At 42.3% G+C, this 13,839-nt stretch overlaps 1 protein-coding gene across 1 annotated transcript in view; it reads left to right on the top strand.

Annotated features, from left to right (window-relative positions):
- The window catches only part of LOC137075830 (zinc finger protein 850-like), a 188,540-nt gene that overhangs the window by 39,276 nt on the left and 135,425 nt on the right, over window positions 1-13,839 (top strand). Inside the window, exon 3 of the mRNA XM_067444782.1 lies at window positions 460-1,129. Within this exon, the coding sequence (XP_067300883.1) occupies window positions 460-1,129 (670 nt within the window). The remainder of the gene's footprint in view (window positions 1-459; window positions 1,130-13,839) is intronic.

The following is a 13,839-nucleotide window of genomic DNA, read 5'->3' as shown; positions in this document are numbered from 1 at the left end:
TCCAAACCTTTATAAATGTATTTGTTCTGCTGAATACAAAAGAAAATATTTGGAAACATGTGTGACAGAGTTTTAATTTTTGAGTAAACCATCCCTTTAAAGAATCTTCCAAAGGTGCATCGTGTAACCCCTCTTGTTCGAACCACCCGCTCCAAGCAGGACTTGAATCGAATCTGGGTCCGCCGGCATGAGCCGGACACTCTAACAAGGAGGCTAAAGGCTGCAACTCTAGCGTCAGTCGCTAGAGCGTCTCGGGGACGGAGGAGTGAGGTTTACTTGCACAGTGACTATCGTTAAAATTATCTTTATAATACACTATCTTGAAAAGAGGATGTTTCTTTTTTATTTAGTTTATTAGACTCAGTAGTAAACTGGATTTCTGCTAAATTGAGACCATATTTCCCTTTCTCTCTTTTTGCCTACTTTTATTGAATTATGGGAATTTAATGTTTATTTTAGATTCGGTGGAAGTGAATGAGGACAAACAGCAAAAACCTCATCATTTCTCAAATGAAGATGTAAACACAGTCGTTTCAGAGACTAAAAAGATTTTTACAAACAAACCAGCTCGAAAAACTGAAGTCAAAGGATCTTTCTCCAGTTCTGAGTGTGGAAAGAGTTTCACAGATAAATCAGAGCTTAAGAGACACATGAGAATTGTCACTGGAGAGAGACCTTACACATGCACTCAGTGTGGAAAGAGTTTTGTTCAGAAAGGACGCCTTAATGAGCACATGAAAAATCACACTGGAGAAAAACCCTTCACATGCACTCAGTGTGGAAAGAGTTTCGTTCAGAAAGGACACCTAAATGAGCACATGAGAATTCACACTGGAGAAAAACCGTTCACATGCACTCAGTGTGGAAAGAGTTTCATTCAGAAAGGACACCTAAATCAGCACATGAGAAATCACACTGGAGAAAAACCATTTACATGCACTCAGTGTGGAAAGAGTTTCATTCAGAAAGGACACCTAAATCAGCACATGAGAAATCACACTGGAGAAAAACCATTTACATGTTCTCAGTGTGGAAAGAGTTTCATTCATAAAGGACACTTAAATGAGCACATGAGAATTCACACTGGAGAAAAACCATTTACATGCACTCAGTGTGGAAAGAGTTTTGGGTACAAAAAGACTCTCGAAGATCATCTACGCTGTCACACTGGAGTGAGATCCTTCAGCTGTGATCAGTGTGATAAAACTTTTTTTTTTGCATCAAGCTTAACAAAACACCTTAATGTTCATACTGGTGTGAAGCCTCATGTTTGTTCTTTATGTGGAAAGTGTTTTACACAGCTTACGTCTTTAAAAAAACATGAGAGTATTCATACTGGTGTGAGACCTTATATGTGCATTGACTGTGAGAAGACCTTCACTACGTACAGTGCTTTAAAAAAACACCAAAGAGTTCATACAGCAGAGAACCCGTACCAGTGCTCTTCATGTGGAAAGAGTTTCACCCAATTATATAGTCTACGGACTCATGAGAAAAAGCATCGCCCAAAGTTAACTAAATGAGCAAAGTTCATGATCAGATTCATCACTTTCAAGTAAATAGTTTGATATTCTACTGGGGTAGGGAGGCAGGGGTCAAAACAATCCAATTTTAAATGGAAAATTAGTTTTTTGTTGTTTATATTAGGGAGTAAATATAGTGATATATAGTAAATATAGTGATATAGTGGGGAGGCGGTTCCAAACCCGCGGTACAGCCGAGCAGAAAGCTTGGCCTTGCATGGTATGAAGCCTGGCGGTGGGGACTTGAAGAAGCAGGTGGCCTGATGATCTGAGGGTGGGAGTGTAAAATGGGAGTTTTGTGATAATATTTATGGACTCTCATAAGGACTCTGGCAGCGCTGTTCTGGATGTATTGTAGCTTTTGGATATTTCTGCCAGAAATCCCACTGAAGAGTATTGTTGCAGTAGTCCAGCCTGGTGGAGAAAAAGGCATGAACAAGTTTCTCTGCATCTGGAAGGGTTAGAAGGGGACGAAGTTTGGAGATGTTTCGAACGTGGTGGAAGGAGGTTTTACAAACGTGTTTAATGTGGTCATTGAAGGTCAGCTGTGGGTCAAACCGAACCCCTAGGTTTGTGGCTGAGGAGGAGAACGTGATGACCTCAAAGAAATCAACTGTGGGAGCAATTATTAGAAAATAGAAGACAAACAAGACCATTGATAATCTCCCTCGATCTGGGGCTCCACACAAGATCTCACCCCGTAGGGTCAAAATTATCACAAGAATGGTAAGCAAAAATCCCAGAACCACACAGGAGGACCTAGTGAATGACCTGCAGAGAGCTGGTACCAAAGTAACAAAGGCTACCATCAGTAACATACTATGCCGCCAGGGACTCAAAACCTGCAGTGCCAGACATGTCCCCCTGCTTAAGCCAGTACATGTCCGGGCCCATCTTAAGTTTGCTAGAGAGCATTTGGATGATCCAGAAGAGGATTGGGAGAATGTCATATGGTCAGATGAAACCAAAATAGAACTTTTTGCACTGAGCCAATGCAGAGCTTGGCAGACGACTTCCTTTCGTGACATAATATGACGCGATGTTGAAGAAAAACAGCGTTTTTTTACAAACAGCCAACAAAACGGCCACTTTATCTGCTAAATTTGTGCTCTTATGTCTTTTAAAAACATTTTAAATCCTACATTACCTTTTCATATGGAATTTTCATACAAGGTTATATTCTGTCAAGTGAAATAAAATACAAAAATTTACTATGAACTTCATAGTAAATTTTTGTATTTTATTTCACTTGACAGAATTTGATTAATTTCATTATTTTTTGTTCATTTCTTTTTTGACAGCAAAGCATATGTGTACCAACCAGACTATTGGTTTATAAATTAAAGAAACAACAATTAGAAAATACCATTCACAAAATAAGAGACCCCCAAACAAATAATATAATTTCTAAATTGGATACTATCCAACAGGCCTTTTTGTTATTTTACAGCCAATTATATGCTCAACCCAAAGTGGAATGTATGTCAGATTTTCTCGATAAAACAATTTTGCCCAAAGTAAGTGAAGACCAGATCAAATTTTTGACCTCAGATATAACAGAATTGGAAATTAAAAAAGCAATTTCGAACTCTAAATATAATAAAGCACCAGGACCAGACGGCTTCCCCTTGGAATGGTATATGGAGATGAAAGATCTCTTGATTCCGATTTTGAAAACCTTTAACTATGTCTTGACAACAGGAATAATACCTCCCTCATGGAATGAAGCATCTATTTCCGTGATAGCTAAAGATGGAAGGGATAGATTGGAGTGTGGAAGCTACCACCCTATTAATGTGTGTAATAAAGTTCATTAATATGGGAAGAGAGGAGGTGGGAACCGGTGAACGTTCAACATCTTTAATCAAATAATTAAACAAAACGAAAGTAAACCGCGGGCAGCCCCTCACGGACGACTTCCCGCACACACATAACAAAACTCAACATAAAGTCCAGGCCTGGTCCTCTCTCGTCTACCACTGTCTTTGCTCCTCCTTTTACACTCTCGTCACTCCGCCATGGTGAGCCGAGACCGCAGCTGGCGCTCATTATCACTCCCCACCGGCCCGCTCTCACGGTCCCTCTCCTTGCTGCTTGCCACAGTGTGTTTAATCAAGATTATAAAATATTTACACATATTATTTTCAGAAGACTTGAAAATATTCTCCCTCAGATAGTAAGCTTGGATCAAACCGGTTTTATTAAACAGCGACAGACACAGGATAATATTCGTCGAACATTGCACATAATTGATCATGTAGTTAAAAAATAGTTAAGATGTTACTGATAAGCCTTGGTGCAGAAAAGGCATTTGGCCGGGCTAATTGGAAATTTTTGTACAAAGTATTAGAAAAATTTGGATTCCACCAATCATTCATAGAAACAATTCAAGCCCTATACATATCTCCAAAAACAAGAATTAAACTAAATGGAGCTCTCTCAAAACCATTTGAATTAGAAAGAGGAGCAAGACAGGGGTCTTCAATAAGTCCGTTTTGCTTTGCTATTTTTATTGAGGCTTTGAGCCAATGAGTTATTCAGAACAGTAATATCACAGGAGTAAAGATGTTTGATCAAGAACATAAAATCTCACTCTTCGCAGGTTACGTTCTAATTTACCTGACAAATCCTGATTCCTCTTTATTTAACCTAATATCTTATTTGGATTCATTTAGCACTGTTTCTGGATATAAAATTAATATTTCTAAAACTCAGATACTTTGTTTTAATTACAAGCCCAGTCAAACAGTGTCCTCTAAATTTCAGTTAAATTGGGATATGGATTATATAAAGTATCTAGGGGTGAATAAATATACCAAAAGATTTATCAAAACTTTATGATGTAAACCTGAAGCCCCTATGCCAGAAAATAAATAAAGATATTAGGAGATGGGGTTTAATTCCAATTTTGAATCACTCATTGATACGGTTAAAATTAATATTTTGCCATGGCTGCTATATTTGTTTCAAACACTTCCAATTGTTATAACCGATAAGCAGTTCAAAGACTGGGACAAATTAATCTCAAAATTTGTTTGGCAGGGGAAACAATCTAGGCTAAAGCTTCAAACTCTTCAAATAGCAAAGGATAAGGGGGGTTGTCCCTGCCCTGCTTTAAAGACTATTACACATCAGCCCAGCTAAGGATCCTGATATGTTGGTGCAACATAGATTACCATGTTAGATGGTAAAAGAAATAGAATTAAACATGTCTAGTGTTGGTCCAATTTAATCTATACTTTGAGACAAAAAATTAATTAAGGAGCAGATCGAAAGAGTTGGTTTGTATTAAACAAAAATGGGAAAGGGATTCAAATCTTTTTATATCTGATGACATTTGGTTAAAACACTATGAATTTCAATGGAAAATTAACAGCTCAAATTCATGGAGGTGTTTTGGCTGGAAGAGCCTGTGCAGATATTTTATTACTCCCGCACAAAGTTCTCATTACATGGGCACCTCAATTTGCTGGAGAAACTGTGGGGTCCAGGGGTGTAAGCCATTTTCACTTGTTTTGGTCATGCCCACTGATACAGAAATTTCTGGACCACAATCACGGCCGAGTTTTGCTCAGTCTTCAAAATGCAAATGACACTTAATAGAGACAAACTGGTATTTTGCTTTTTGTACACACTAGACATGAATAAAGAGACCAAACGTCTCTTTGGTATGTTGAGTTTAGCAGCACAGAAAGCTATCAAAAAAAGAAATGGTTGATTCTGATTCTCCCAACACTAGATGACTATTATATTGTATATACAATGGTTAACATGGAGAGGATTACTTTTCAGAAAAGGTTTTAAAAAGTCTATTTTGACAACATGTGGGAGAAATGGAGGGCTTATATTTTGCAAAGAAGACCAGATTTTGTGTGATTCAATGCTTTTCCTGTATCAGTGTAATCCTGTAATATGTACACCCTATGTTTATTGTTCATCTTGTTTACTATATACACATGTAAAATTCTTCTAAAACAACAGAATAAACAAAAGAAAAGAAAATCTGTATAGCCCAATGACAGCCCCAAAACATCACTGCTCTAGAGGAGATCTGCATAAAGGAAAGGGTCAAACTACCAGCAACAGTGTGTAAAAACCGTGTGCTGACTTACAGAAAACATTTGACCCCTGTCATTGCCAACAAAGGGGATATAACAAAGTATTGAGATTAACTTATTGTTATTGACCAAATACTTATTTTCCACCATAATTTGCAATTAAAAAAAAAGCATTCTTTAAAAATCAGACAATGTGATTTTCTGGATTTTTTTCTCAAGTGTACCTATGATGAAAATTACAGGTCTCTCTCATCTTTTTAAGTGGAAGAACTTGCACAATTGGTGGCTGACTAAATACTTTTTGCCCATTGTCTTTTGTAAATAAATGTTTAAGTGGAATTTACTGACTTTTTGATGAGTTTATATTTGAGAATATTCTTTTTTTAATTTGATGTTTTATTTTGAAGAATACATTGTAATTAAATTGACTGCATGTGTTAGTAAGTTGTCCATTAACTAAACATGAAGCAGATGTTTTTCAGTTTACATTTCAACACATTAAAGGGTTACTTCAGCGATTAGCATATGGCTTTGTATCAGTAGAAACCCTGGAGTATATTCAAATTATTGTGCTTTCCCCCCTCATATCTCCCTGAGACAAGAGATTTATGTATTTTATTTCTGGAAAAATTCCTCCTATAATGCAAATTGACGATTTTTGCATCATAGGAGGAATGTTTGCCCAAAGGCTAAAGACTACAGTCAGCAGAGGGAGCCATTTCCGCATGTTTTGAATCCGCGCATGGGGGATGGGAGATAACACTCAGCTTGCAGGGAGAGCTCAGCTGGCAGCTCATTCCTGCAGGCACTCATTTAAACGGAGCTATGGTCTGCAATGTAAGTCTTTTAACTTCTCAAATTAATTTCTATGAAAGTTAAGCTTGTAAAGGCATGAACTGAAACGCGCCAGACTGAACTCGCGTTGTGAATGTATGCCGCGAGTGTAGTCGCGATTACCTCAGCTCTCATCACTCGTGCAGTTAGTGCTCAGTGCTCTGATACTCGCGCGGTGACTCACTCATTATATTGAACAGACACGTTCAGTTTTTAATTGTAGAGTCTTCTATAACTCAGTCACTGTAATCAAGTTGGTAGCGTTGGCAATGGCACAGGGCAGCGAAGCATTCTGGGAATTGTAGTCTTTCATCCCCATGGGACAAAAATACATTTTCTGTCTTTTCTCAGTCTAGAAGACACCAAATTCAAAAATAATTTCACATTTCTACTACATTGATGACCCAGTTTAAATACAGATTCATCTTCCCAGCGCTGAAGTACCCCTTTAAATGATTTGTTTCCCCTCAACTTGTTTTTGTACTCCTTAATCAAGGGGTTTAATACTGTATTCAACATTACTTGGAAACTTAGTAATAAATCATTTTAAAAAAAACTGCAGATGTATTATTTATTTACTTGTTATATATATTTAGACGGGCATCCTCTGTCTCATAATATGAAACACCACCCTGGAAATATGAAACTGCTTGGGGAAAATGTATTTTTAATGCTGCAATCTAGTGGTTAGAATATGAACTAACTTTTAAGATAATTTAAACTACCTCATGGTTTTGTTCAACTGTTTGGAGAAAAAAAAAAGTCTATAGGAATTATTAATTACCTGCATCATATTTTAAGCTGATTTTTCATGGTCTCAATCCTCAGAATAATTTTAATGTGTTTCTATAGGATAGGTGTCCCAGACACGCCAGGCTCCCACGTCACAGTCACACAGCGATCATGATCACCTGAGTTCTAATCACACACACCTGCAGCCCATCATCACTCCAATCACCAGCAGCACAAAAGACACACACACGCATCCAGACACTGTCCGGTCTCGTTTGCAATAAGGTAGTAACCTCTTATGCTTACCTTAACCCTCTGGGGTTCTTCGGTCATTTCTGACCCGAATTTTTTTTTGAAAGAAATGTTAAAAATCGTAGCTTCATCTGAATGGTACGAAACTTGGTGAGGGTATTGGTACTTGGTATATGGACAGAAAAAAAAATTGGGGACAGGATTGGAAAAGTCTAAGTGGTCGTAAAAAAAATAGTCACACTCGGGGCCTTCGGGTCAAAAAAGACCCCCATAGGAAATGAATGGGAAATTGGCAAAAATATGAAAATACAGAGTTTTTTGTGCATATAATCTACAAATCAGCCAGGATGCAGAAAAAAAGGACTCAACAGTGAAGGGGTGAATCTCTATAACATCAAGAGTGCAAAACAGACAAACAAAAACTCACACACACACACACACACAGGTTCTGTAATGCACTCTAGTGGTAAAAATGTGCTATTGCGTGATAAAAATGCTCACTGTGTCCACCAGATGGCACCAATCAAATAAAAAAAAATGCTTTCATGAGGCCTAGGCTTGACTGTAAAATGAAATACAGCTTTAATAAAAAAAGGAAAAAAAAAAAAAAAAAAATTCTATTATATTCAATGGGAAAAATGGGTCATAATTATTGCATAAATATTATTTATAAATCATAAAATTATCTCAAAACACCAAAAAAGAAAAGAAAAAATATTATTGAACAAAAATATATTTCATTGATTTTACTCAATTTTTTTTTTTTATTATTCCCGACCTCCGGGTCCTTTTAGACCCGAAGGTCCTGAGTGTGACCCATAAATGAAGAACCCCAGAGGGTTAAGGACTCCCTCGAAGATACTTACCCTTCTCCAACATCATCTCCCAAGTCTCCAGCGATCTCCTGTGTCCAGCGTGTGTGTGTTCTGTGTTCTCCATCGTTCCCCTCCTGAGCCTCTCCTAAGACCTCCGAAGTGCACCCTGAGAACTCAAACCAAAGACATTCACCATCCTGTCAACATTCCGTCAAGTTATTACTCTACTGGTTGCTCAATAAACCTGACTCACTAACATCTTGTCTCTGTAGTGTCTGTACCCCGTAACAGAAGACCGGACCAACACCGCGAGCACCAGTATGAGTCACCCGGATCTCTTTCAAGAACTGGTGGATGCAGTTCGCCGAGCTCTACCCTCCAGTCCACCATCCTCAGCGCCGGCGAGCGCTTCTGCATCCACCAGCACCACTTCCACGTCCCCGTTGTTCGCCAGTCCCATGGCCAAACCAGCGCCCTTCTCTGGATCGGCGGAGGACTGCAACGGATTCCTCCTGCAGTGCTCACTGGTCCTGGAGATGCAACCCCACCTGTACCCGAATGATCTTGCCCGTGTGGCGTTCATCGTTTTCAAATTGAGCGGCAGGGCACTGCGCTGGGCGGAAACATTGTATTCACAAGATAATGCCATCGTACAATCATTGTCAAGTTTCCTTTCTCACTTTAAGGATGTCTTCGGAAAGCCCGCCTGGCATGCTTCAGTTGGTGAGAAATTGTATCATTTAAAGCAACATGACATGTCTGTGAATGAATATGCTTTACAGTTTCGGACCTTGGCCGCCAACAGCGGGTGGAACGAACAGGCTCTTCTCACCACCTATCGTCAAGGGCTGGATCCACGTGTGCGGTTGCATCTCGCTGCATACGGGGATACCATCGGGCTCGAACGTTTCATCCAACTTTCCATCTGCTTCGCCACTCGTATGCAGGCGTGTCTCGGAAGAACACCAGGGCCAGTTCCCGAGTCTGCCGTCCCTCTGCCGACCAGAATCCGTCAGCCCTCCAGAACCAGTATCTGAACCGATGCAAGTGGAGAACACATGGTTAATCCCAACGGAATGGAGGAGACAGATAGGGCAAGGATTATGTTTATATTGTGGAGCGCCTGATCATTTCATCGTCAAATGTCCCACACGTCCTCCTCGTCGTTTGGTGAGTGTGATCTACCCTTCTTCATACGAGAGTCAGCCATTAACCACAGTTGTGAACCTCATTATTGGCGATGTCTCCTTGCCAGTCTCTGCCCTCCTCGACTCCGGTTCCACTGCGAACTTCATCTCCGATGCCCTCTGCCGTCAGCTCCACCTCCCGACGACTCACACTCTGTCCACCTACCTGGTTGAATCCATAACCGGAAAACCACTCAGTCGACGCAAAGTTGGTCTCCTCGCCGGTCCCCTGCAGCTCAAAACCGGCATCCTTCGTGTGGAGAAGATACATCTACTGGTTCTGGAGGATTCCACCGCTGATGTGATCTTAGGGCGCCCATGGCTGGAGCAGCATATCGCTGCCATCTCTTGGAAGTCCGGTGAGATCCTAAAGTGGGGCAAACAATGCTTCTCTAGCTGCCTGTCTGCACTTCCCGTTCCTTCCATGTCTCATTCCAGGAGGCTTCCCGTCTGTGCTACGTCCATCGAAAGCCCCATCAAGCAGCAGTCAGTGAAGATTCCACCCTGCTACGCCCCCTTTAGCGATGTGTTCTGCCCTCACCAGGCTTCCAAGGGGAAGATCTACCCCCTATCCCTGCCGGAGGAGAAGGCCATGGAGGAATACATCCAGGAGGCACTCGACCAGGGCTGCATCCGACCATCTACATCCCCTGCTGCTTCCAGCTTCTTCTTCGTGGCCAAGAAGGACAGAGGCTTGCGGCCCTGCATTGATTACCAGGCATTAAACAAGATTACAGTAAAATTCCATTATCCCCTTCCTCTCGTCCCCACAGCACTGGAACATCTCCGTGGTGCCACTGTTTTCAAAAGTTGGACCTCCGCAGCACGTATAACCTCATCCGGATACGTGAGGGGGACGAATGGAAGACGGCCTTCATGACCCCTACTGGCCACTACGAGTACTTGGTCATGCCCTACGGACTAGCTAACGCCCCCTCCGTATTCCAGGACTTCATACACAAGGTGCTCCGGGAGTTTCTCCATAAGTCCGTATTGGTATACATCGACGACATCCTGATTTACTCCCGGAGCTTGGCCAACCATCGCCACCACGTTGCGGAGGTCCTGCAACGCCTGAGGGAATTCCAGCTCTACTTGAAAGCCGAAAAGTGTTCCTTCCACCAGCCCTCAGTGCAGTTCCCCGGATACAACATCGATAGCAGTGGCATCCGGATGGACGAGGGGAAGGTGGATGCCATCAGGACCTGGCCAACCCTGGCGAGCTTCAACGTTTCCTAGGTTTTGCCAATTTCTATAGAAGATTCGTCCAGAACTACAGTATCATCTCCAGTCCACTCACTCACCTCCTGCGCAGTAAGCCCAAGTCCTGGAACCCTGCGGCCACAAAGGCGTTTGAAGACCTGAAGAAAACCTTCATCACCGCTCCCCTCCTAGTACATCCAGATCCTACCAAGGCCTTCGTCGTGGAAGTCGATGCCTCCACCACAGGAGCGAGAGCGGTACTCTTGCAGCAGCTGACTCCATCCATGTGCCTTCTTCTCCCGGGAGTTCAACCTGGCGGTGGTCAATTACGACATCGGGAACAGGGAGTTGCTTGCCATCAAGCTGGCCCTGGAGGAGTGGAGGCATTGGCTGGAGGGAGCTCAACATCCGTTTCTGGTATTGACCGACCATAAGAACCTCGAGTACTTAAGAGATGCCAAATGGCTTAATCTGCGCCAAGCCCGGTGGGCGCTCTTTTTCACCAGGTTCAACTTGTCTATCCCCTATCGCCCCGGGTCAAAGAATGTGAAGGCCGATGCCCTCTCCTGCCTTCACGCTCCCGAAGAATCCTTGGAGAGGTCAGAACCAGTCTTGTCCAACAGGATATTCGTGAGCCCCATCAGTTGGTCAGAGGAGACCCTTTCCTCCTCCAACCCCCACCGGGTTGCCCACCAGGACTCCAGTATATCCCACAGACACAGTGCACTCCACTAATTCACTCGGCTCACACATCATTGGGCACTGGCCACCCAGGGATCAATGAAACCCTCTCGCTACCACGAGACAGCTTCTGGTGGCCCAACATGGCAGAAGAGGTGAGAAGGTACGTGAGAGGGTGCCGGGAGTGTGCCATCTCGAAGAGTCCACGGCACCTCCCTGCCGGTAAGCTCCACACCTAGGGGTGGATTTTATCACAGATCTCCTAGTGTCAGATGGCTACACATGCATCCTTGTGGTTGTGGACAGATTCTCCAAGTCCTGTCGGCTCATTCCCCTGAAGGGCCTGCCCACGGCCCTAGAAACTGCAGAATTAATGTTTAATGTGATTTTCAGATACTACGGAATCCCAGAGGATATCGTGTCGGATCGAGGACCGCAGTTCATTTCCCGGGTCTGGAAAGCATTCCTGTCGCTCCTAGGTGTGACCGTAAGTCTCTCTTCTGGTTATCATCCACAGACGAATGGGCAGACGGAGAGGAAGATCCAGGAGATTGGCAGATTCCTCCGTACCTTCTGCCACAGCCACCAGAACTCCTGGAACCAGTTCCTGGGTTGGGCAGAGTACGCCCAGAACTCCCTTCGCCAGGCTACCACCGGACTCACGCCCTTCCAGTGCGTACTGGGATACCAACCCCCCTTGTTCCCCTGGTCGGGGGAACCATCGGATGTCCCCGCGGTCGACTACTGGTTCCGGGAGAGCGAGAGGGTCTGGGACTCTGCTCACCATCAACTCCAGCGAGCCCTGCGCAGAGGTAAGATGACAGCGGACCTTCGTCGTTCTACCACTCCCACCTTCCAACCAGGACAGAAGGTTTGGCTGTCCACACGAGACATCCATCTACGTCTGCAATGCAGGAAGCTCAGTCCCAGGTTCATTGGTCCCTATTCCATAGTGAAGCAGATCAACCCCGTCACATACCAGCTCCAGCTCCCACCTGAGTTCAGAATTCACCCCACGTTTCACGTTTCCCTGCTTAAACCTCACTACCCTTCTGTTTCTCCCTCCACAGAGCCTGACGTAGCCGAGGAGACCCCCCTCCCACCCAGATAGCAACAAAGTCTGGGCCGAGTCTGGCTTACATTAGGCGCTTCTGGCTTAATTCTGGCACAGTTTTTTTTTTCAAGCTATTGTATCAAACATACTAGGCTAAGCTCTGGCTGGAGTCTGGCTAACCAAAAGAAAAACAAATAAAATTGTATCTGTTTGGTTGGGCCCTGGCTTAAGTTCGGTTTGTTTGGTTTGGTTAGGTTTTGGTTAGCCGGAGAATAAATAAAAGATATCTGGCATGAATGTGTTCTACAGTCGCGAAGATGTGGTGTTAATTGGTTCATATTTTATACATCATTATAAGGATAATGTTGTCAAAAATGATAAAATGAAATATGTTTGTATGCTTAGTTAAAAATATGTATATATTTATTTAAATAGACCAATTTTACACACAAGAAGGCAGTTTTTAAAGGAAAGAAGACTTGATTATTCTTTTAGCAACATTATTTTAATGGACAGTCCAGGAGGTGACAATGTGCAGAATGGGGCTAAAACGAGATTGAATGAATACTTTGTAGTAATTAAAAGGTTGTTTTTTGGCGAATTGATTATATTTGTATAACCACAGCAGTTTTACTAAAAAATTTCATGGTTAAAGGCACAATATGTAATGTTTCAGCATTAAAAATATAAAAAATCACTATATCTATGTTATATATTTTTTAAAGTTGTGTGTTTACATTATCCCGACAGTCCCAATTAACTTCTAAATCCAGAGAAATTAATATTTTAATTCTAAGACACGGACCGTGTCTTTATTTCCGTTATGTCGCCCGTCTATCACGTCATATCCGCTTCCTGCAGAACTCGGCAGAACCGCCAAACTCAAAGAGGAACACTGACAGTATAAGGGGAACACCCGTATAAAAAAGTCTGTATGATAATGGATCATGACTACTCTTTGCCTGTACGTTCTGCCAGCTCAACAAAGCGCAAACGTATGGGTGAAAAAAATGACCCGAGAAGATTTTGGGACAGTAGAAGAAGCAAGAGACGTGTAAACCTTGGAGAAGCCTTTGAAAGATGGTGAAATCTTTGTGACAAGCTCGGACTGCAGAGAGATGCTGATCTCACTTGCGTTTTAATAAACAGGTAAGTTAAGTAACCATTCAGCTAACATAATAATCATATAATCATAGCATGCTGTATGTTTGCATATTGCATAGCGATCTTGACCACATTGAGACGCGTTTAGCTGAATACATATACATTTTGTATTGGATCGGCGTTTCAAACAGACGGATCCTGTGTTTTTGGAGACTGAAACAGCTATTTTTTAAAACTGATTCAAAAGTATATTTCTATCCGTATTTTTTTGGTGACACGATGATGTCATGTGTACCTAATTGTGAATTAATTTCACAGCGAGCTGAAGTCTCCAACCAACGTTAGGTTTTCAATCCAAACACACACAATGACACCTGATTCGGCTTATGAAACCTA

The sequence above is a fragment of the Pseudorasbora parva genome, chromosome 5 (genome assembly GCF_024679245.1).
Source record: "Pseudorasbora parva isolate DD20220531a chromosome 5, ASM2467924v1, whole genome shotgun sequence".
NCBI classification, from domain to species: domain Eukaryota; kingdom Metazoa; phylum Chordata; class Actinopteri; order Cypriniformes; family Gobionidae; genus Pseudorasbora; species Pseudorasbora parva.
This window is presented reverse-complemented; position numbering and strand designations above follow the sequence as displayed.